The following is a 24,080-nucleotide window of genomic DNA, read 5'->3' as shown; positions in this document are numbered from 1 at the left end:
CACTTCCTAGAGTGGAAGGCGCACAGAAAGAGGTTGCCATCTGGGTCTGACTGCAGCAGCACCACACCCACTGCCCTGTCAGAAGCATCCGTTTCCATTATCAGCGGCCGGTCGTGTGCTAGGTATACCTCCGAAGAGAGCATGGTTTTGAGCCATTCAAACGCCTGTCACGCCTCTGCGTGACACTGGAAGGACTTCTTGCCCTTCAAACAATCTGTGAGAGGTGTAGTCAGCCTTGAATAGGCCAGCACAAGCTTACAGTAGTAGTTTGCAAACCCCAAGAATCTCTGCAAGTCCTTCTTTGTTTGGGGTTCCTGCCACAAAACCACGCTCTGCACCTTAGCGGGATCTTTGTGCACCCCATCAGGCATGAGTCTGTAACCCAGGAAATCTACAGTTGAGACATGGAATTGGCACTTTTCCAACTTGGCATAAAGCTGATTGGGAGAAGATATGGACCCAGATGGACCCAGATTTGGCGGCATCAGCAACCTACTTCTGTGTTCAGAAGTGCATTTATTAGAAGTATGGGACGACAGATATCAGAAGCAGATTCTGCCCGAGCACCCAGTTTCTCCTATCCAAGAGCAGCTGAGGTTTTGCAGGACTTTCAAAATTTCCAGTAGGTAACATTTATTGGCCAAACTGTTCGGCACAGACAGCTATAGTTAATTTTTAATGTGAAACTGGGCGCCATATAAGAGAAAGCATAGAATCATAGAATCATAGAGTTGGAAGAGACCACAAGGGCCATCGAGTCCAACCCCCTGCCAAGCAGGAAACACCATCAGAGCACTCCTGACATATGGTTGTCAAGCCTCTGCTTAAAGACCTCCAAAGTAGGAGACTCCACCACACTCCTTGGCAGCAAATTCTACTGTCAAACAGCTCTTACTGTCAGGAAGTTCTTCCTAATGTTTAGGTGGAATCTTCTTTCTTGTAGTTTGGATCCATTGCTCCGTGTCCGCTTCTCTGGAGCAGCAGAAAACAACCTTTCTCCCTCCTCTATGTGACATCCTTTTATATATTTGAACATGGCTATCATATCACCCCTTAACCTCCTCTTCTCCAGGCTAAACATGCCCAGCTCCCTTAGCCGTTCCTCATAAGGCATTGTTTCCAGGCCTTTGACCATTTTGGTTGCCCTCCTCTGGACACGTTCCAGTTTGTCAGTGTCCTTCTTGAATTGTGGTGCCCAGAACTGGACACAGTACTCTAGGTGAGGTCTGACCAGAGCAGAATACAGTGGCACTATTACTTCCCTTGATCTAGATGCTATACTCCTATTGATGCAGCCCAGAATTGCATTGGCTTTTTTAGCTGCCGCGTCACACTGTTGGCTCATGTCAAGTTTATGGTCAACCAAGACTCCTAGATCCTTTTCACATGTACTGCTCTCAAGCCAGGTGTCCCCCATCTTGTATTTGTGCCTCTCATTTTTTTTGCCCAAGTGCAATACTTTACATTTCTCCCTGTTAAAATTCATCTTGTTTGTTTTTGCCCAGTTCTCTAATCTGTCAAGGTCGTTTTGAAGTGTGATCCTGTCCTCTGGGATGTTAGCCACCCCTCCCAGTTTGGTGTCATCTGCAAATTTGATCAGGATGCCCTTGAGTCCATCATCCAAGTCATTGATAAATATGTTGAATAAGACCGGGCCCAAGACAGAACCCTGTGGCACCCCACTAGTCGCTCTTCTCCAGGATGAAGAGGAACCATTGATGAGCACCCTTTGGGTTCGGTCAGTCAGCCAGTTACAAATCCACTGAGTGGTAGCATAGTCAAGACCGCATTTTACCAGCTTCTTTACAAGAATATCATGGGGCACCTTGTCAAATGCCTTGCTGAAATCAAGGTAGGCTACATCCACTGCGTTCCCTTCATCTACCAGGCTTGTAATTCTGTCAAAAAACGAGATCAGGTTTTCTGACATGACTTATTTTTCAGAAATCCATGCTGGCTATTGGTGATCACAGCATTCCTTTCTAGGTGCTCACAGACTGTTTGCTTAATGATCTGCTCCAGAATCTTCCCTGGTATTGATGTCAGACTGACTGGGCGGTAATTATTTGGGTCCTCTCTTTCCCCCTTTTTGAAAATAGGGACAACATTTGCCCTCCTCCAGTCTGCCGGGACTTCGCCTGTTCTCCAGGAATTCTCAAAGATGACTGCCAGTGGTTCTGAGATCACATCTGCCAGTTCTTTTAATACTCTTGGATGCAGTTCATCTGGCCCTGGAGACTTGAATACATCTAAACTAGCCAAGTATTCTTGTACTATCTCCTTAGTTATTCTGGGCTGTGTTTCCTCTGCTGAATCATTTGCTCCAACTTCTTCAGGTCGGGCATTGTTTTCTTTATCGGAGAAGACTGAGGCAAAGAAGGCATTGAGGAGTTCAGCCCTTTCTGTGTCCCCTGTTTGCATTTCACCATCTTCTCCTCTGAGTGACCCCACTGTTTCTTTGTTCTTCCTTTTGCTACGAACATACCCATAAAAGCCTTTTTTGTTGCTGTCAGAGTTGCTTCCAGATCCTAGCTCACAGAGGATCACGCCAGCCAGCGATCATTAAATAAAAGTCTTTATTGAGTTACAGTCTCCATTCTCAAGCTGCTGCGCGCAACTCTACGTCTTATGCTTAGATCGGCGAAGCTCCGTCTGAGTCTCCGCCCCTTGTACACCAACTTAATATCCTAGCCCTGCTCCACCTTTTCCTCCTGACAGTTCTCCTCTGGGTCCCTCTGGCCCCCGGGGTCTCTTCCTTCCGGGATTCTTCTGACGCTGACCCCCCGGACCCTTCTGTCTCCTTGCGCCGGGCTTTAGGACCTGGCTCCCTTTCCGGGCTGCCTACTGCGCCACTTTCCTGTGCATTTGAACTTGGCGCGCGCGCCCAACCTTCCACCTTCCGTCTAACCGTCTCCTCGCTCCCCGATGGAGGTGTGGCCACTCCTGACTCGTGCCCTCCCTCCTGTTGTGAGCTGCCAGCGCTTGAGCCCTGGCGCCCTTCCTCTTCCCTGCTCTCTGGCGGTGACGCTGGTCCCGATTTCCAACTGCTCCCCTCTGAGTCCCCTCTGGCTCTATCTTCCTGGGGTGTCCCCCTAGTCTCCCCCCTTGCCCTGGCCACTGGTGCTCCTTTTTGTGAATCTTCTGATTCACTGGAAAGACTCGGAGATCTCGGGTCGTCGTCATCACTCATCTTTTCTTCTGCCTCCTCCCCCTCGCTCTCTGTTTCCTCCCTTTCCCTCACCTCTGCTCCTGAACCCCTGACAGTTGCTTTTAACCTCTCTAGCAAGCCTGAGTTCATTCTGTGCTTTAGCTTTTCTGACTTTGTGTCTACACGTGCTGGCTATTTGTTTGAATTCCTCTTTGGTGGTTTCCCCCCTTTTCCATTTTTTGTACACATCCTTTTTTAATCTTAACTCAGTTAAAAGTTCTTTAGATAGCCACCCTGGCTTCTTTAGGCATTTTCCATGTTTCCGTCTCATTGGTATTGCCTGACGTTGTGCTTTTACTATCTCCCTCTTAACAAACCCCCAGCCATCATGAACTCCCTTTCCTTTTAGTATTACTGTCCATGGGATCTCACCCAGCACTTCCCTAAGTTTTATGAAGTCGGCTTTCTTAAAGTCAAGAAATTGAGTCCTAGTATGCTTGGCTGCTCCTTTGCGTTGTATAGTAAACTTCAGAAGAGCATGATCACTCGCGCCTAATGATCCTTCCACTTCTACCCCACTAACCAGGTCATCAACATTGGTTAGGACCAGATCTAAAATGGCTGTTCCTCTTGTTGCTTCTCCCACTTTCTGGACAATGAAGTTGTCTGCAAGGCCAGTGAGGAATCTGTTTGACCTTATGCTCTTGGCTGAGTTTGACATCCAACAAATAACCGGGTAATTGAAGTCCCCCATTACTACTATCTCCCTTCCTTTTGCATGCTTGGCCATCTGTTCCAGGAAGGCATCATCTATGTCCTCCGTTTGGCTTGGGGATCTATAGTAAACTCCCACAATGAGGTCTCTGTTATTCTTCTCTCCCTTAATTTTGACCCAAATGCTCTCACTTTGGCTTTGAGGTTCTAAATCTTGGATCTCTTCACAGGTATACACATCCCTGACATATAACGCCACTCCTCCTCCTTTCTTGTCTGGTCTGTTTCTCTGAAATAGATTGTATCCCCCCATTATTACATTCCAATCGTGGGACTTATCCCACCAGGTTTCAGTGATGCCTATTATGTCATTTTTAGTTTGCTGTACCAAGAGCTCAAGCTCATCTTGTTTATTTCCCATGTTTTGCGCATTAGTGTACAGACATTGAAGTCCATTAATCATTCCCCTGTGTCTCTTATTTAAGGATTTTTTCCTCCCACCACTAGGTCTGCGTGCTGTTTGCTCCATTTGGTCTATGACATTTGGATGATCATCTTCATCAATTGATAGACTCCTACCTTCAGGAGCACTGTCTCCCTCCCCCACATTAGTCAGTTTAAAGCCCTCCTGATGAGGTTTCTGAGATTTTTGGCAGAAACATTCCTCCCAACCGTTGTGAGGTGCAGCCCATCGCTTGCCAGAAGTCCATCTTCAAGAAACTGCAGTCCGTGATCTAAGAATCCAAGCCGTTCCTGTTTACACGATTTGCGAAGCCAGCTGTTCACTTCCACTATTTTCCCCTCTCTCCCTGGGCCACGTCGTTCAACTGGGAGGACAGATGAGATGACAATTTGTGCATTTAGTTGCTTCATTCCTGCCGAGAGCCTCGTAGTCTCTTTTGATCTTCTGGAGGCTATTGCTTGCAGTGTCATTGGTTCCCACATGAACCAAGAGGAAGGGGTATTCGTCAGTGGGTTTTATGATTCCTTGCAGTCGTTCAGTTACATCTTGGATCTTAGCCCCGGGGAGACAGCACACATCCCGAGACATCTTGTCAGGCCCACAGATCACTGCTTCTGTTCCCCTCAGTAGGGAATCCCCTATCACCACTACACGCCTCCTCTTAGGTTTGGTCGGGGTTCTTCCGTGAGTTGTCCGTTCCAAGGTCGCCTGCACATTCCCTGAGGACTGACTTTGCTGATCGTCTTCATATACCTGATCGACTGTAATGAGGGAGAGATCCTCAAATGGAGTCTGCTCTTCGTCTTTCATGCTAGGGGAGAGGACCTCAAAGCGATTGTGTATTTCTAAACAATCAGAGCGAACCCTGGGCCTCCTACTTCTTTGAGTCACGTTTCTCCATATATCTGGCTCCTGTGTTGGTGAACTAGCCTCCTTCTCAGGGGAGTCCCCTGTCTCCTTCTTGGTGGAGACGGTGTGATCTGTTGCTTCCAAGAGGAGCTCCAGCTCTCTAATTCTTTGGAGAGTAGCTACACGTTCCTCCAGTTGCTGGACTTTGTCTTTTAAGAGGGCAATCAACATACAATTGCTGCAGGTAAAGCTGCCTGCAACCTTTGGCAAGATGGCAAACATTGCGCAGGAATCGCAGGCGACTGCAGCTGTTCCCTCCCCCTCCATCTTGAGAACGTGTCGTTGGGGGTGGCTACAGCGGTCCTCCATCATAAAAAGCATGAAGACAGGACAAATAACTCCCCCCACAAGAAAAACACCTAGGTCTCCCCCAACAAACGTTTGAGACTAGCTCCCCTAAATCTAAAAGATGGATCAAACTGCGCGCGCCACTAGGCGCGCACCGCTGCCCTCAAGCTCTGATAAGCTCCTCCCACAGCTAATCACCTGCCTCAACAGAAACCCTGCCCCCTCTGACCTTTACACAGGGAAAACAGCTAATCAGCCACAAAGAAACACACACACACACACACAAACACACACAAGAAAACCCTTTTTGCTCCTTCTTCAACTGCTGCCCTGCAAGCTAGTATCATGGTATAAACCAAATCTAGTATCATGGTAATACTAGATTTGGTTTGCAAACATAATTGCAACTAACAAGGAACCAAATTTGAATCTGGCTTAAAAAAATTTCCAAAGAATAAAAATTCAGAAATAAAAGGTTTTACTTTAATTGCAGGGAGAGGGACTAGATGACTCTTGGGGTCACTTCCAACACTACATTTTTATGCTTCTCTGTGCAGGGTCACTGGCTCCCCTGTCCCTTCTTGGACCCACACTGGGGGTGGGGGCAATGTACTTGCAGGAGAGGTTCTGGGTAGGCATTTCTGCCAAGGCATCTCTGCATGGAATCATGGAATCACAGAACCAGGGTCATCCAATCCAACCCCCTGCAATGCAGGGATCTCAACTAAGGCATCCGTGACAGACGGCCATCTGACTTCTGATTAAAAGCCTCCATTGAAGGATTTATAGCAGATAAGAAGAGGGTTTCTGACACCTGGTTCTGCAGTGAAAACCAAAAAGAACAGCCTGTTGGGTGGCTGAAACTGAGAAAGCTTTGTGGATAAGACGAATTTATATTTTGTTTTAGGGTGAAAAGACTGTGAGCTCAATTTATCAGTGTTTTGGCCACATTGCTGTTGGCACTCAGCCACATGGGGCTGAAATCAGAGGGAGTGATGTGCAGGTTATCCAGGTGCAGCGCATATGGAGTGCAGTCGGCAGTCAGCAGTCCACCACCTGTTACAGTGAACTTCATGCTCCAGTCAGCTCAGGTTAGGTTGAGGGAGAAATTTGATTCTGGTTGTTGTTGTTGTTTACATATCCTACCTTGTGGGACATCTTCAGGAGAAGACAAGGCTGAGGAGTAAACCCTACACAAATCTGAAGCCGAGTGCCTAAGGTGGTGGGATGGCGCCTTGTATGCCTCCTTCCAGGAACCTTTGCAACTCAGCTGGTGCCAGTTGTATTGTTCTGCTTTCCTTTGGGAGAGAGAGGGGGGAGTCTTGTCATCAGAGCAGCTCAGGACCTCCTGACCCACTGCCCAGGCTTGCGCCCAGACCACGCAGCAAAAACAACTCAGGAGGCAGCAGTTACAAGTTACTGGTCTCTGCCGTTACAGCAGGCAGTGTGGTTCTCCAGCAGGTGGGCTTCACTCCCATAGGCTCACTCCATTGTCTCTCAAGAAAGATGGATGCCAACAACATATAAGTATTTATAATGTAACAAAGTATAATAACGGATGCCAGATAAATCAAAAGTAGAAAGGGCAATCTAGAACTAAACATATAGGAACAAATCTCTGTACTAAAAGTGAATGTAAAAATTAATATCACAAGGTTGATTTCTTCTATTTACTTCATAAAATTTATGCACTTCTCGATTGTAAAAAAAGAAAAAGAAACCTCAAAATGGTTTACAAAAAATAAGACAATAAAATCAAGAAAAATCTATAGCTATACCTTAAAACATACACAAATTAAAATACTAGAACAAATTCAAAATTCACATCAGTGTTTCTAAGCATCTGGGCAGGCTTGTCTGAACAATAATGTTTTTAGCAGGAGCCCAAAAGAGTACATGACCTCAACATGCAGGGAGTTCCACAGTGTAGGCGTTGCCACGCTAAACAATAGAGTTCTCACAAATGTAGAATGGGTATTATGTGGCACTTCTAGTAGGGTCAATTCTGCTTATCAAAGGGATCAAGTGGGTGCACGTAAGGTAATTTGGCCCTAGATCCTGGTGTGGGGCCCCAGTGTTAGTCCTGCTGAAATGTGAGGTCAGCCAGTGAGCTTCATGGCCAAGTGGGGATTCAAAGCCTGGTCTCCCAGGTCCTTGTAGTCTGATGCTCTAACCACTATGCCGCGCTGGCTCTCAAATATAAATATATGTGTTTGCAGATGTGCAGAGGCATATCTAGGGGTTGGTGAAACCAGCCTGGCTAAGGGTGCAAATATCACCTCAGAAATCTGCCTCCAGTTATCTCCCCCACCCCCGAGGTAACACCATATTTACTTGTGGTGCTTTAGAACAGCATCACAGTAGTGGCAAGATCTTTGTTTGGTTGCCTGTGTGAGCTGTTGTGATCTCAAAAGGTTGCTCCTAGTGGGGAATCAGGTTAGATTCCCTCTACTGCCACAGTTCCTCTGGAGTCTTCCCCATTTGCCAGGTTGAGGTCCAAGCCGTGTGACACAGCAGGTCTCAGAACTGTCGGCAGCTTCCTGGGAAAGGCCGCTTTGTGGAAGGCTCTGGCTGTCATTAAGCAGGAGTTTCTCTTGACCTGATGCCGTATTGGCCTCAGAGAGGCTCCTGCATCCCGGCCCTTCCTTTTTCATTTTCAGATTGTTGGGGTAGGAGAAGAAAATGAAAGCCACCACAACCATCACAGTAATTGAGCTTGGAGAAGCTCTGCTTCTGCTGCTGCCTGGGCACCTACTTTCTGGCTGTCCTGCCTCAATATTCTGCTTCAAGCTATTCCTGTCACTCCCAGGGTCATCTAGTCCAACCCCCTGCAATACAGGGATCTCAATTAGAGCATCCATGACAGAAGTCCATCTGGCTTCTGCTTAATAACCTCCAATGAAGGAGGTTCATTGGAAATGAATTGCAAGGGAATTTTCACAGGGGAAACCTTTCAATTATTCTGTTACCCCACCAGGTCTCAAGTGGTATGGCTCAGTGATGCTACACAATGTAATGTAAACACACTTATCTGTGGGTCTGAGCTACAGCAATGGAAGAAACTGTAGCTGACTAATCTCTGTCTTCCAAGCACCTATTAAAAAGCCAGGAGCCTGTCCCATGCCGAACCCATCAATCCTACTCCTGAGATCTCCATTTTTATATATAGGTTTTATTATTGTGATTACTTTCCATTTACACCTACAAATATGTCTCTTGCACAAAAGTACTGAGAGGTTTCTCCACCCAAACAATGAGTCATTGAAGCATGTTAGCCAAAGGCCAAAAAATGCCACAACCAGCTGTCACTTGCAAAATGTACTCCAACATCGCAAAAGCAGCATGTTCCTATTGCACATGCACTGAACTATCAGTGCCAATATGAAACCAACCAAGTCTTTTGATTTATTGTTAAGCCATCCCCGATCCCAGTTCCAAATTAAGAGATGTCTCATGAAGGACGCAGGCTTTCATCATTCTACTTCTTCTTGGTCTGGTAATCCTAAAGCTTTCCCCTGGAAGTGAAAAGACAACCAAGTCAGTAAGATTTATACAATTCTGTATGTTTTGGGGTTCACAGCAGAGCAAAAATCTCTCCCCAGTGCTAAGGAGACCAAATACAGACTTATGCCAATTAATGCACAACTTCTGATTCATCAGTCCAAATGCACCACACTACAGATGTGCAACACAACCTGTTTCTTGTGCCTGCAAAAGCAGCAGGAGGCAGTGGATGCTGGTCCATTAGGGAGAATGAGGCAGTGGGGCATTGCAGGTGAGCCTGCGAGAGATCCCTCCTGAAACCTGAGAGCTGCTGTCAGCCAGTGTAGACAATGCTGACTCAGCAAGACAGCCTCCTATGTTCCACTTTGCTCGTACTTTATAGCCAAGAGGGTGAAGCTCATCCTGGGAAAATGAAGGTGGTGGGGATAAACTTTTGGCGGATCAGCTACTGGAGATGGGAGGAAGAACAACACTGATTCCTGGACAAAACCACTCTCTGTACCAGTTGTCTTGGTAATGCCGAGCAACTCTCAATACACTGCTGGAGGTATGCACACTAATGTGCGTCTCTGCCTTGCTCACTTGACTCTTACAACCTATGTATCCACTTTGGACAAGGCCTTAACCAGCTTCAGACAGATGGGCTCTTGGGAATCAGAAAAGGGAATCAAGCCTTCTCTGAAGCAACTCAGAACTCACAGTGCTACTCTCAAGCTTTGGACCCACTTTAAAGATTTGGAGAGACACAGTCAAGTGAAAAGGCACAGCCCTCTTCCTCCTTGCCCCAAGTGCTTTCTAAAAGGAAAATGCCAGACAGAGGGAGGGAGAAGATGGACTGTAGTTTTGTGACTGACAGATCTAGCTCCTAACTAGTATATGCTGGATATTCAACTCCCACCTCTGCCACACAGATCCACCCATAATTGTCATAATTGTCACAAGCACTTTCAGTAAAGGTAAAGGTAAAAGTAAAGGTACCCCTGCCCGTACGGGCCAGTCTTGCCAGACTCTAGGGTTGTGTGCTCATCTCACTCTAGAGGCCGGGAGCCAGCGCTGTCCGCAGACACTTCCAGGTCACGTGGCCAGCGTGACAAAGCTGCATCTAGCGAGCCAGCGCAGCACACGGAACGCCGTTTACCTTCCCGCTGGTAAGCGGTCCCTATTTATCTACTTGCACCCGGGGGTGCTTTCGAACTGCTAGGTTGGCAGGCGCTGGGACTGAGCGACGGGAGCGCACCCCGCCGCAGGGATTCGAACCGCCGACCATGCGATCGGCAAGTCCTAGGCGCTGAGGCTTTAACCCACAGCGCCACCTGCATCCCTTCTTTCAGTGAAAACTGATGCCAAATTCAGTCAGAAATCTTTAAAAGCTTCAAACTGTTATTCATCCATATTGACCCCTGCAATTTTGCAGGGAATTTACCTAGAGGTATCTATATGATGTACCATATGTTTATGCCAATTGCCAACAACGTGGTGAGGGGAGGAATCCCTTTTTCAAACAAACAAACAAACAAACAAACAAACAAACAAACAAACAAACAAACTTTAAAGGTTTATCTGTACCTTGTCTTAAACATGGCTCCACTCAGAAGAGGCTTCTTTGCCCACAGATTTCATCCAGGTGTGAGAGAAGTTTAAAAGTTCTTCAATAATTTTTTGTTTTGTTTTAATTTGTGAAGCAAATTCACAATACTCCAAGCCTCCCTTTCTCTTCCCCTTTCTCTCCCCCCCCCCCCGTTTTCTTCTTCCCACCAAGACAATGAACAGAGGTCGGGGAAGCTGGCATCAAAAGACAGTTGGTGGAAGGGGCAAAGCTGCTTTCTTGCCCCCACCTGCCCCATCCTCTTTCTCCCCAGGGGAACAGGAGGGCTGCAGATAGGCAAGTAGACAGGCAGAGAGAAGATCAATAAACAGGCCCCTCCTCCTGTTTTCCACCCCCTGCCCCACCTGTCTTCAGAGAGATGCACACGTATAAACACACATGGCTGTTATACGATCCAGTTGTCTTTCAAAAGACAAAATTCACGTGCGGGCAGGAGGGGGGTGGCCAGCAGATGGAGCTCAGCTGGCTGAGCTTCCCAAAGTCATTTCTCCTCCTTCCCTTCTTTGGTCTCCTCTGGCACCTCCTTGGGGGCAGAGTTCTCCTCATAGCTGAACATCTCTGCCACTTCTCTCTTCACCAGAGCCACCAGGAGAGGGAAGCCAATGTAGGCTGGGACCAGGGAGAGCAGGGCTGGCTGTGCAAGTTTGAAGATGGTGAGGCCCAGCCCAAAAATACTGTATAAGCCACAAAACTGGTGTGCTTGTTCCTCTTGAGGCTGATGTCAAAGCATGGCAGTAAAGCAATGAAGATTATTGGGATGACAATGCCCCCAAGCCCATCATGGCAAAGCTGTCAGCCGCCAAGTATTTCTCTAGCAGATCTTGGGGGGAAACCAATTTTATGGGTGCTTCAAATGACTTTGCAACCGTCACCAAGACACAGAAGGCATCATACATTAAGAGCCCACCAAGCAGAATGCAGCCGGTGCTGACATTCTTCAAGTTCAGCAGCTCCACCCCACTGAGAGACCCACTGAGACCTCCGGGCAGTATATAAATTCACTGAATAATAAATAAATAAAAATGGGGAGGGAAGGCCAGGCCAAAGAAGTTGTGGGCAATCCAGTGCTTTCTCAACAGGTACCAGATTTCCAACAATGCTACTCATGGCCAGGCAGACAAGGTCCACGGTGTCAAACTCGTGGTTGACAATCATAGAATCATAGAATCATAGAATCATAGAGTTGGAAGAGACCACAAGGGCCATCGAGTCCAACCCCCTGCCAAGCAGGAAACACCATCAGAGCACTCCTGACATATGGTTGTCAAGCCTCTGCTTAAAGACCTCCAAAGTAGGAGACTCCACCACACTCCTTGGCAGCAAATTCCACTGTCGAACAGCTCTTACTGTCAGGAAGTTCTTCCGAATGTTTAGGTGGAATCTTCTTTCTTGTAGTTTGGATCCATTGCTCCGTGTCCGCTTCTCTGGAGCAGCAGAAAACAACCTTTCTCCCTCCTCTATGTGACATCCTTTTATATATTTGAACATGGCTATCATATCACCCCTTAACCTCCTCTTCTCCAGGCTAAACATGCCCAGCTCCCTTAGCCGTTCCTCATAAGGCATCGTTTCCAGGCCTTTGACCATTTTGGTTGCCCTCCTCTGGACACGTTCCAGTTTGTCAGTGTCCTTCTTGAATTGTGGTGCCCAGAACTGGGCACAGTACTCCAGGTGTGGTCTGACCAGAGCAGAATACAGTGGCACTATTACTTCCCTTGATCTAGATGCTATACTCCTATTGATGCAGCCCAGAATTGCATTGGCTTTTTTAGCTGCCGCGTCACACTGTTGGCTCATGTCAAGTTTGTGGTCAACCAAGACTCCTAGATCCTTTTCACATGTACTGCTCTCAAGCCAGGTATCCCCCATCTTGTATTTGTGCCTCTCATTTTTTTTGCCCAAGTGCAATACTTTACATTTCTCCCTGTTAAAATTCATCTTGTTCGTTTTTGCCCAGTTCTCTAATCTGTCAAGGTCGTTTTGAAGTGTGATCCTGTCCTGTGGGGTGTTAGCCACCCCTCCCAGTTTGGTGTCATCTGCAAATTTGATCAGGATGCCCTTGAGTCCATCATCCAAGTCGTTGATAAAGATGTTGAATAAGACCGGGCCCAAGACAGAACCCTGTGGCACCCCACTAGTCGCTCTTCTCCAGGATGAAGAGGAACCATTGATGAGCACCCTTTGGGTTCGGTCAGTCAGCCAGTTACAAATCCACTGAGTGGTAGCATAGTCAAGACCGCATTTTACCAGCTTCTTTACAAGAATATCATGGGGCACCTTGTCAAATGCCTTGCTGAAATCAAGGTAGGCTACATCCACTGCGTTCCCTTCATCTACCAGGCTTGTAATTCTGTCAAAAAACGAGATCAGGTTAGTCTGACATGACTTATTTTTCAGAAATCCATGCTGACTATTGGTGATCACAGCATTCCTTTCTAGGTGCTCACAGACTGTTTGCTTAATGATCTGCTCCAGAATCTTCCCTGCTATTGATGTCAGACTGACTGGGCGGTAATTATTTGGGTCCTCTCTTTTCCCCTTTTTGAAAATAGGGACAACATTTGCCCTCCTCCAGTCTGCCGGGACTTCGCCTGTTCTCCAGGAATTCTCAAAGATGACTGCCAGTGGTTCTGAGATCACATCTGCCAGTTCTTTTAATACTCTTGGATGCAGTTCATCTGGCCCTGGAGACTTGAATACATCTAAACTAGCCAAATATTCTTGTACTATCTCCTTAGTTATTCTGGGCTGTGTTTCCTTTGCTGAATCATTTGCTCCAAATTCTTCAGGTCGGGCATTGTTTTCTTTATCGGAGAAGACTGAGGCAAAGAAGGCATTGAGGAGTTCAGCCCTTTCTGTGTCCCCTGTTTGCATTTCACCATCTTCTCCTCTGAGTGACCCCATTGTTTCTTTGTTCTTCCTTTTGCTACGAACATACCCATAAAAGCCTTTTTTGTTGCTTTTAACCTCTCTAGCAAGCCTGAGTTCATTCTGTGCTTTAGCTTTTCTGACTTTGTGTCTACACGTGCTGGCTATTTGTTTGAATTCCTCTTTGGTGGTTTCCCCCCTTTTCCATTTTTTGTACACATCCTTTTTTAATCTTAATTCAGTTAAAAGTTCTTTAGATAGCCACCCTGGCTTCTTTAGGCACCTTCCATGTTTCCGTCTCATTGGTATTGCCTGTCGTTGTGCTTTTACTATCTCCCTCTTAACAAACCCCCAGCCATCATGAACTCCCTTTCCTTTTAGTATTACTGTCCATGGGATCTCACCCAGCACTTCCCTAAGTTTTATGAAGTCGGCTTTCTTAAAGTCAAGAAATTGAGTCCTAGTATGCTTGGCTGCTCCTTTCCGCTGTATAGTAAACTTCAGAAGAGCATGATCACTCGCGCCTAATGATCCTTCCACATCTACCCCACTAACCACGTCATCAACATTGGTTAGGACCAGATCTAAAATGGCTGTTCCTCTTGTTGCTTCTCCCACTTTCTGGACAATGAAGTTGTCTGCAAGGCCAGTGAGGAATCTGTTTGACCTTATGCTCTTGGCTGAGTTTGACGTCCAACAAATATCCGGGTAATTGAAGTCCCCCATTACTACTATCTCCCTTCCTTTTGCATGCTTGGCCATCTGTTCCAGGAAGGCATCATCTATGTCCTCCGTTTGGCTTGGGGATCTATAGTAAACTCCCACAATGAGGTCTCTATTATTCTTCTCTCCCTTAATTTTGACCCAAATGCTCTCACTTTGGCTTTGAGGTTCTAAATCTTGGATCTCTTCACAGGTATACACATCCCTGACATATAACGCCACTCCTCCTCCTTTCTTGTCTGGTCTGTTTCTCTGAAATAGATTGTATCCCCCCATTATTACATTCCAATCGTGGGACTTATCCCACCAGGTTTCAGTGATGCCTATTATGTCATATTTAGTTTGCTGTACCAAGAGCTCAAGCTCATCTTGTTTATTTCCCATGCTTTGCGCATTAGTGTACAGACATTGAAGTCCATTAATCATTCCCCCCGTGTCTCTTATTTAAGGATTTTTTTCTCCCACCACTAGGTCCGGGTGCTGTTTGCTCCATTTGGTCTATGACATTTGGATGATCATCTTCATTAATTGATAGACTCCTACCTTCAGGAGCACTGTCTCCCTCCCCCACATTAGTCAGTTTAAAGCCCTCCTGATGAGGTTTCTGAGATTTTTGGCAAAAACATTTCTCCCAACCGTTGTGAGGTGCAGCCCATCACTTGCCAGAAGTCCATCTTCAAGAAACTGCAGTCCGTGATCTAAGAATCCAAACCTTTCCTGTTTACACCATTTGCGAATCTCTTCCTTAGTTTCCTCAGAGCCCTGAGTGAAGAGAAGCTGGTGCTGTTTGTTGGGAAATTTCAGGGAGAGTAACAGGCTGATGTATTCGTGAGATAATATTTTGAAGAAGAGGTAGAGGCCTAAGAGGGTGCAGCTGGCAACGATAGGAAAGCAGGCAGCATCTCACTTGGCAGTGGTCTCTGGCATATCCAAAGCACTCTTCCCCTTTGCGCAGGAGACGGAGTGCAGTGTCCTGAAGAAGATGGGCAGCAGGGCCATGAGTTGCCATAGGCCAGAGCATGCCCTCCGGGGTGGCAGGAGGCAGCCCTGGCCATGGAGGCATCTCTGGCCCCACTCCTGTTCTGCACCTCAGTGTGCTCCATAGCCTCCAGTCAAAAAAATGCAGCCCCCAAAGTTTAAAAGTTATAGCCATTTGTTACCCCGCCCCAAGAGGCAACTCAGCTTTCTGAAGCTCTGGTTTCCCCAGGCAAAGTGAGCATTGCCTAAAGCAGACCGAGGGAGATAAGCTTAGAATCTGAAGCACCAACTTAGAATCCAATTTGGATCCCCCCTCCCCCCACGCCCGTCTTCAATAGATACACTACAAACTTTTATTGGTTTTACAGTGGTACCTCGGATTAAGAACTTAATTCGTTCTGGAGGTCCGTTCTTAACCTGAAACTGTTCTTAACCTGAGGTGCCACTTTAGCTAATGGGGCCTCCTGCTGCCGCTGCGCCACAGTCACACAATTTCTGTTCTCATCCTGAAGCAAAGTTCTTAACCCAAAGTACTATTTATGGGTTAGCAGAGTCTGTAACCTGAAGCGTCTGTAACCTGAGGTACCACTGTATATTCATTTCACTGCCACAGCTCTATCTGAAGAAAACTGGGAATAAAAAAATTGGCAAATTGGCTGAGAATTTTCCAAGTCAATGGGGTTACATTTTTCAAGATTCCCCAAGAAGGGGTATAGTTGTTAAACCAATTTTAATCTGCAACCTAGTTATATCCTAACATAGTGAGAGAGCTCAGTGCAAGCTTGTAGGAATAAAAGCACAAATAATAATTTCTACTTTCAGAATGTCAGAACAAATGTCTGGTGTGTAGCACAGGGAACCCTGCCTTCGCACCCAACTGTCATGAATGGCTGCTGGGCAGTTCACAGGTAAGTATTGTTTAGAAAGGGGAGGATGTGCCAGCAAAGGAAGCAAAATCTCTTACCCATCCACCTTGACTATGGATCCAAGGGCTGAAGTTTTCCTTGAGGTATTTTGCTCCAAAGCCCAGTATGGTGTTCATGGGATGGTTGTCTATAGCAGTGAGTCTAGTTATGACTTCAATAGCAAAAGCAACTTTGATTTTTTGTGCTTGCACCTCAGAGTCTGCAGGTATCTCTTCTAGGAATTGATCGGCAACTCTACTGAAGAATCCATAGGACATCAGTTCCGAGGCACACTGAAAGAAAGTCCTGTCATTTTGAACCTGGAAATGAATGTAAGGCATTTGTCATTAGGAACAAACAGAGGTATTGGTCCCATTTCAGGCACAACGATCTCTGAACACAGCAAGTTCAAGGAAGGCTTTTCCTTGTAAAATATACAAATAAGAAATAATTGCTCTCCTATTCTCTGGTATGTGTGGATTTGTGAGACAACTTCTTTTTTACAGCCAACTTGTAAATGTAGTTCTGGAAAAGTGCTTTCAGCTGTCCAAAATCCCAAATAAATCTTTGGAAAAAGATTACTGAGGCCTCCTTAATGTACACACATTTTATATGGATATAATCAAATCTGATGGATCAAATTGGGCACCACAGTGGATATAGGCAAGCTGGAAGGTGTGCAGAAGAGGGTGACCAAGATGATCAAGGGTCTGGAAGCCAAGACTTAAAAGAAACAGTTGAGGGAGTTGGATATGTTTGGCCTGGATAAAAGAGATTGAAAGGAAATTAGATGTCACATGGAAGATGGAGTAAGCTTGTTTTCTGCTTCTCCATAAGGTTCCAGATACACGAAAGTAGATTCTGACAAAACATTAGGAAAAACTTTCTGACAGTAAAAGCTATTCAGCAGTGGAACGGACTACCTCAGAAGGTGGAGGATGTTTTAAAGCAGAGGTTAGATGGCCATCTGTCACCGATGCTTTAGTTGACAGTTTTGCATTGCACAGGGTTCGATCCTCAGGATCCCTTCCAATTCTACTATTCTGTTATTTTATTATCCAAACCTAATCTGAATTCCACAAAAGGCTTTCTCTTGTCTTCCTTCCCCTGCAGCTGCTCTTTAAAATATATCTTTCTCCCCTTTCTACACATTCAACATTATAGAAAAGCAATTCACAAAATTGTAAATAATAAAATAGAAAGTTCTGCAATTAAATGCTTTAAGATTCAATGCAAGTAAAAAACATCATAGTACAAATTGCAGCCTCAAACTGGTTACCTTTTCCTGCAGTTTATCTCCCGATGCTCTTAACAAGGCAACTATTTCTTTTATTAACTTTTCTTTCTCATCTGGTAAAACAGAAAAAAGAAGAAGCTAATTTTCTGGTTTAACACAGGATGTAAAATAATCATTTACATTCATTAAACCAAATTATTTCGTAAGCTGCCTCAAGAGCTTTAAGTATTTATGGAATGCCTTTTCCATGTCTTCTATGTATATTATCTCAATCAGAAGAGGTTGTCTGGCAATACTAGGGACACGGGTCCAAAACACTCTTGGGCTTGCTGATCAGAAGGCTGGCAGTTGAAATCTGTGTGATGGGGTGAGCTCCCGTTACTCTGTCCCAGCTGCTGCCAACCTAGCAGTTTGAAAGCACACTAGTGCAAGTAGATAAATAGGTACTGCTATGGCTGGATGGTAAAGGGCATTTCTTTGAGCTCTGGACTCGTCACGGTCCTCTGTGCACCAGTAGTGGTTTAGTCATGCTGGCCACATGACCTGGAAAGCTGTCTGTGGACAAACATTGGTTGTCTTGGCCTGAAGTGAGATGAGTGCCACACCCCATAGTTGCCTTTGACTGGACTTAACCGCCCAGGGTCCTTTACCTTCTTTACCTTTACCTGGCCATACTATCAGCTGCCTCGTGTGGAGAATACTGACCATCACTGAAGGTGGCTGGGAAACAGTGTGATAGTTGACCCATAGGGCACAACTGTGTTATATATTTGAATATGTTTAAATAAATCTAAAGGTGTGTTTCAGTTACGGTGCTTCCAGACAAAAGCCACATTGCAGATGTCTGTTACTTTTCTGAACACACATACAGTTTTTAGTAAAGGTAAAGGGACCCCTGACCATTAAGTCCAGTCGCAGATGACTCTGGGGTTGCGCCCTCACCTCGCTTTACTGGCCGAGGGAGCCGGCGTTTGTCTGCAGACAGCTTCCGGGTCATGTGGCCAGCATGACTAAGCCGCTTCTGGCGAACCAGAGCAGTGCACGGAAACGCCTTTTACCTTCCCACTGGAGTGGTACCTATTTATCTACTTGCACTTTGACGTGCTTTCGAATTGCTAGGTTGGCAGGAGCAGGGACTGAGCAATGGGAGCTCACCCCGTCATGGGGATTCGAACCGCCAACCTTCTGATTGGCAAGCCCTAGGCTCTGTGGTTTAACCCACAGCGCCACCCAAAAGGCTTTGCCAGTACGCTGAGGAATGTGTGCTGGAATCCTTGCAACATCTTGGGGTTATGTGGCAGGTGTGCAATGGTTCCTTGACAGACAAATCAATCAGGAAAAGGTTTCTTCAAGAAAAACGTTTTTGAAAACGCAGACTCTACAGAAATGCCATTTGGCTGCTGAGGAAAAGCAGGTTACCTTTTTCAACATCATCTTCATTTTTGGGTTTGGTGGCACACCCACCATCTGCTTCTAGGCTCAGAGTCTGTTCCGGTGCCTTGAATCCTGTCCTTTGAGGGAATGGCGTGGAATTATCAACTATTTCAGCAAGCTTGTCTACCACAACATTGATGTCTGAATCACCTGTTCAGAAACAAATTGAGACAAATTTGCTGGCTGGTTTTCTTTATACCCTGCACAATCTTGAAATTATCAAGGATGTCACCCTTAGAATCCTCAAATGCTTTAGCCTTTCTCCATAAGGAAGATGCTCTAATGCTGATCCACTCAATCCGGTGCTGTAGATGGTCTTCTGGCAGCAAGCTCACCAACAAAGACCTTTCCCAGTGCTGCATGAGATCTACCACTGAGTCGCAGAGGCCAAGAGGACAGCTTTTTGGAACCTCAGTGGCATGGGAGACTGACTGCACTGTGAGTTCACCCACCTGTGACCCTGCCCCACTTCTGCCCCACTTCTGACGGGCATCAGGATTTTATAGATGCTTAGGTGGAGTATGCCCCCCCAAAAAAAGGTTGGGAACCACTGCTTTAGATAGTTTGATAGCTATGTTACTTCTATTTATTTCATAAGCCATTGCAGTGGCTTAGCTGTCATCCCCTTAACCTATGGAACTGTAAGGAACTGCAGTTCTGGGAAGGGGCCTGCAGAACTGTTTTGAAACCAAGGCTGAAAACCAAGCAATAGTTGCCACTAATATGCTATTAGAGTGTTTAACAAATGGGGGGGGGAATTAAACCCACCTTGCTCTTCTAGTGAAAAAGCAGAACAACTTCCAACACCCTCCTGCAGGCTGAGTGCACGCCCATATGCAGCATCACCCCTTCTGAACACCTTTCCAGAATCCTCTTCAGCTTGCGCCCTTAGACAGGAAGGAAAGAGAAAGTGCTTGCAATGGGACTTCTTCTTCTTCTTCTTCTTCCTCCTGTCTCTGGTCGGCTGTCCTTGGTCCTTGGGAGACGAGCCTTGAAGTGCCTTCTCCTTACCTTGCCTCTTCTCTCTGCCTAGAGACAATCCCTCTTGGCCTTTCGCTTCCCTTTCTAAAAGATGCCCGTATTTGCTAGTGGACAGTCGACGCTGCGCATAAGCCATAAGCACTCTGTATTCTGTGCTGGTTCTATTGACATCCTCCAAAGGGATTTCTTCCATACTGGAAGAATTTGTCAAATTCATGATGCACCTGCAAAGATAAAACAACAGCAACACCATTTTACTGGTATTACCAAGTGAAGGTAGGAATTTCTCTGGAGTGCTTTGCTATAATCAAGTCAGAGACATTAACACATTGACAAAAAGTGGGGAAATCTGAGGAGCAGCAAGACTTTGTACACAGAGGAAGGGCATGGACAATCATCTGAACACCTTGTCAGGCTCCATGTATTCTGTACTCAAATAAAGTAAAATTCTATTGCAAAGCAGCACAAACTGTTCATCCCATATAGGGTATGAACTTTTCCTATTCTGCAATTTTGCATATTTATTTTCCTCTTCTACTTCTGTTAGGCATGGTCAGGGTCAGGTGCAGCTCCAATGGCCTGTCAGGCCACACCAGGGTCTCTGAAGGGCCTTTCACTGTTCTTGCTGGGTACTTTTCATCAGCAGGTAGCCCCTGTGCATGGGAAGTGACTTTGGCTTCTGTTCACAAGCATCCCCAAGTAGGATGTTTTATCTCTGAAATCATTAGGTACAGGGCACTGAAATTTGGGTTACTTAAGCTGGTGGGCAGTTACTGTGGATGTGGGTCAAACCTAGATGCCTTTCCATTGCTGAAGTGTGCCTAGAGATCTGGTGGAGGGTGCTGAGTGCTGCCACCACTGCTTTGGAAGCAGGGCTGGCCCCCACCCTAGTTGGGCTGTATGTGCTGAGGGAGGGGCATTGCCAGCACCATGCCAAGGGCTCTCTGATCAAATAAATCCTTATTTAACAACTTTTATCTAGGTGCTATAATTCCTCATCTTACATGCACTTTGACTTGTGCAGTTTCAACCAGATGTAGTTGGTTGGCTGCATGAAATTTCATAAGCCAAGTCCCAAGCAAGGCAGAACGCTTAAGAGCTCTTTTGGCACAGGGTCCACTTGGGGATACCTGGCCTTAAAAGAGCTTTTAAGCTCTCTGGCTTGATTGCTAGGCAAGCCCCACTCAGTGCAGATCCTGGGAGACTCTGGGATGCAGACTCTCCCCCACCCCTCGCCTGCTAGCTACAGGGTGGCTCTGGGGGTTTGAATGTACACATATACATTTCCACATATACACATGTGAATGAGTTTTGAGCATAAGCACCCCTACAGACAGATAAAATTGCTATGTTTTCTCATGTTTGTGTTGTTCCTGAACATTTCACTGCAAATGGTTGGGAGGCAATATTATTCAAGAAAAATATCATTTCTAAGAAGTCTTAAAAATCATTGCCCCTTGGTAAGAGAAAGAACAGACTTACCATATATTTCAGAAAACCACTACCTGTCTCTGTTCTTTGTAAGTCAGTCCTCACCTTCCTGCTTTCATTGACTAGAAACTAACATGGAACTGGCAGCATGCAGCAAATGGTTTATTTTAGCATATGTCAGTTTGTTTGTAAGAGATCCAGATTGGCACACCTGCTGTGGAACCAGATAAATGGCATAAAGGGCAACTGCTAATGATTTACAACAGAGCTTTCCAAACTGTGTGTCGCAACAAGATGTCAGCTGCAGTGTGTAGGTGTGTCACAGGAATGCTCCACACATTTCTGGGGCTGGAAAGGGGTTAGTTTAACCTCTGGTTTGCTAGTAAAACTGAATTACTGTATTGCAAAATGATGCATATCTAAAAAGTGTGTCACCAACATTAAAAGTTTGGAAAGCTCTGATGCTTCTGAAATACAAAGTGCCTCACAGCCACTGCTTCTACTTATAGTCTCTAATTCTATGCTAACAGTACTCCTCCAGATTTATTACAATTAAGTTTACATAATTTCAGTTTATTATTTTTACATGAAACTTCAGTGCAACGAAATACTCATGAGCTATGCACTTTTTCAGGGTAGCCTAAGAGAAACAGGATCATTCCAAGATCTTTCAGCAATACTTGTTTAACACTCAACCATGTCTGGTCAAGGGGAAATTCAATAGCTGAATGAAACACATTCAGCAACCATTCCAGCAGAAAGTGCCAGGAGTCAGAGTTTCGCTTGAGGCTAGAGTCTGATTTTTTTTTTATTTCCACATAATAGTTTTCAAAGTGCATGTAGATAAATAGGTACTGCTCTGGTGGGAAGGTAAAAGGCGTTTCCGTGCGCTGATCTGGCTCGTCATGCTGGCCACATGACCCGGAAAAACTGTCTGTGGACAAATGCCGGCTCCCTCGGCCTATAGAGCGTGATGAGCGCGCAATCCCAGAGTCATTCACGACTGGACCTAACGGTCAGGGGTCCCTTTACCTTTAATAGTTTTCCACTTATGAAATATCTGCATTGCTGAGAGAAAGGCAGTTCTGACTTACTTTCCCTAGCCCAGCTGAAAGTCATATATTACTCAGTATGAAAGTTCAAGGAAGTTTCCTGTAAGACAGACAGTATTCAGGCTTAAGCAAATAAAAAATCTTAAATCCTGTATATAAAATATTTTGGATAATTACCTTCAGATAATGTTTCACAAACAGCCCCCGAAAGGATCACTTGTTGGTGGCCAGTGAACGCCACAGTGTTGTGTCCGCTTCCTTGTTTTACTCCCACCACCTTAAGTTCCGCTTTAGGAGAGTAAGAAACCAGCTCAAGGAGCCCAGCTGCTTTGAGGGCACTTTCACTTCCTTATTGGAACTTTGTTTGCTGAGAAATGAGAAAAGGGGTGGAGCTAAGAGCCTGGACACTTTAGCCTAGCAGTCATTTCCCATTTGTTAAAAGAAACACACCCACTTAAAGCCATTCTGACCTTGCGCCATTCATTCACCCTGTATCTAGGATTATCTGCAAACTGGAAGTATATGTGCCACAAAGGCCCTTCTGGTCCACCACCCTGTTTCTATCAGTGCTCAGTCAGGATGCAGGAGTAGGACGGGGGAGGGGCGAAGCGTGTTGGCCTTCCTGGTAAACAGAGCTCACACCCACACCCGACATTCAGTCTCTAAACTAAAGCTTTCTATATTCTAACTTTTATCAAAAGTCTGCAAGTTTAGACTTTAACGATTTCTGTAGGAATAAGCATCTGTTTCCTGCAAAACTCTGGCTGTGCCTCTGTTTCCACTACTGTACTTAAGAATATTAAATGAATGTAGGGCAGCACTGACACCTAGTGAGCAAAAACGTTGCTACAACAAGCCAGTTGTTACTGTAAGAATACAACTTCTGGAATGTTACTTAGTAACTCCCTGATTTTCCATCAAAGGTATACCAAAATGCACAATTTTTCTGCTAAAAGACATGGTGACATTTGATCTGTGCTGATAATATTATGCTTATGGTGAGTTATAAAAATTATAATAAATGCTCTCAATGCACATCAGTGATAATTTTGGATACAGAGTGAGTAGCGCTTTGAATCTAGCTCAGGGGTCAGCAAACTTACCGCGCCACAGGGAGGTGTCTCCAGCGCCAATCGCACAGTGGGCTGGAGGGTGGGGGAGTGTGTGCCCATACGCATGCGCACACGCTATTTCCGGCGCACTTCCAGGTCGGAGGAGCACTGGAAATAGCTTGTGCGCATATGCACGGGCCTCCTCCGACCCGGATGTGCACTGGAAATAACACTTGCGCGTGCACACAAGCTATTTCCGGTGCTCCTCCAACCCGGAAATGGGCAGCGGGAGGTGGGGGTCTCCGTGGGCCAGATAAGCGAGTCCCTCGGGCCTTATCCGGCCTGCGGCCCTTAGTTTGTGGACCCCTGATCTAGCTGAACTTGGCTCAGAATTATTGTTTGCCCTCACACTCCTGAGATCTGAAATGCAAATGGCACTTGCAAATGAAAGGCATCTTGTTTTGTGAATGGCAAGACTATTTTTCCCCCCTACAGGAGAATAGTCTTGGTAATTGTCCTCAAGCAGAAACCCATGTATGAAGATTGGTGGGTTCACACATTTTTTTGGTCTTATGTAGGGAAAGAAGTTTAGAGCGGACAAATTCTTAACACAATTTTTAAAACACATGTTTTTGTTTAACTCTTTGGTGAAAGAGTTATGCAACACACATGTTGTAATCAAATCTGAAAATCTCCACAGTTGCATTAAAGTTTGGGTTGTTGTTGTTTTTTTTAAGTTACGAGACATGTCTCTGAAGTAATCAACTGAATAGTACAGATAAGGTCC

General features: G+C 45.7%; 1 protein-coding gene and 1 pseudogene across 2 annotated transcripts; both read right to left on the bottom strand.

Annotated features, from left to right (window-relative positions):
• Window positions 1–7,400: 7,400 nt before the first annotated feature.
• Window positions 7,401–22,619, bottom strand: BCL2L14 (BCL2 like 14). The gene is made up of 6 exons (XM_082223295.1): window positions 22,419–22,619; window positions 19,546–19,982; window positions 18,763–18,927; window positions 17,386–17,456; window positions 16,166–16,426; window positions 7,401–9,037 (listed from the first exon to the last, which is right to left on the bottom strand). The coding sequence occupies exons 2-6, from the start codon at window positions 19,973–19,975 to the stop codon at window positions 8,996–8,998; spliced, it is 969 nt and encodes a 322-aa protein (XP_082079421.1). The 5' UTR covers window positions 19,976–19,982; window positions 22,419–22,619; the 3' UTR covers window positions 7,401–8,995.
• LOC309532959 (minor histocompatibility antigen H13 pseudogene) lies at window positions 10,795–11,787 on the bottom strand (annotated as a pseudogene). Its single transcript has 2 exons — window positions 11,736–11,787; window positions 10,795–11,611 (listed from the first exon to the last, which is right to left on the bottom strand). The product of its transcript is annotated as a minor histocompatibility antigen H13 pseudogene (transcript).
• Window positions 22,620–24,080: the final 1,461 nt, after the last annotated feature.

The sequence above is a fragment of the Podarcis vaucheri genome (genome assembly GCF_965113315.1).
Source record: "Podarcis vaucheri genome assembly, chromosome: 5".
NCBI lineage: Eukaryota > Metazoa > Chordata > Lepidosauria > Squamata > Lacertidae > Podarcis > Podarcis vaucheri.
This window is presented reverse-complemented; position numbering and strand designations above follow the sequence as displayed.

What these genes read in the sequence shown, in the direction of transcription:
- BCL2L14 (XM_082223295.1), bottom strand. Translation starts at nt 19,975, where the DNA reads ATGAATTTGACAAATTCTTCCAGTATGGAAGAAATCCCTTTGGAGGAT. An exon ending in TTTTTCACTAGAAGAGCAAG is followed by an intron (nt 18,928 to 19,545) that starts GTGGGTTTAATT and finishes GTTTCTGAACAG; the next exon opens with GTGATTCAGACATCAATGTT. An exon ending in GAGATAAACTGCAGGAAAAG is followed by an intron (nt 16,427 to 17,385) that starts GTAACCAGTTTG and finishes ATTCATTTCCAG; the next exon opens with GTTCAAAATGACAGGACTTT.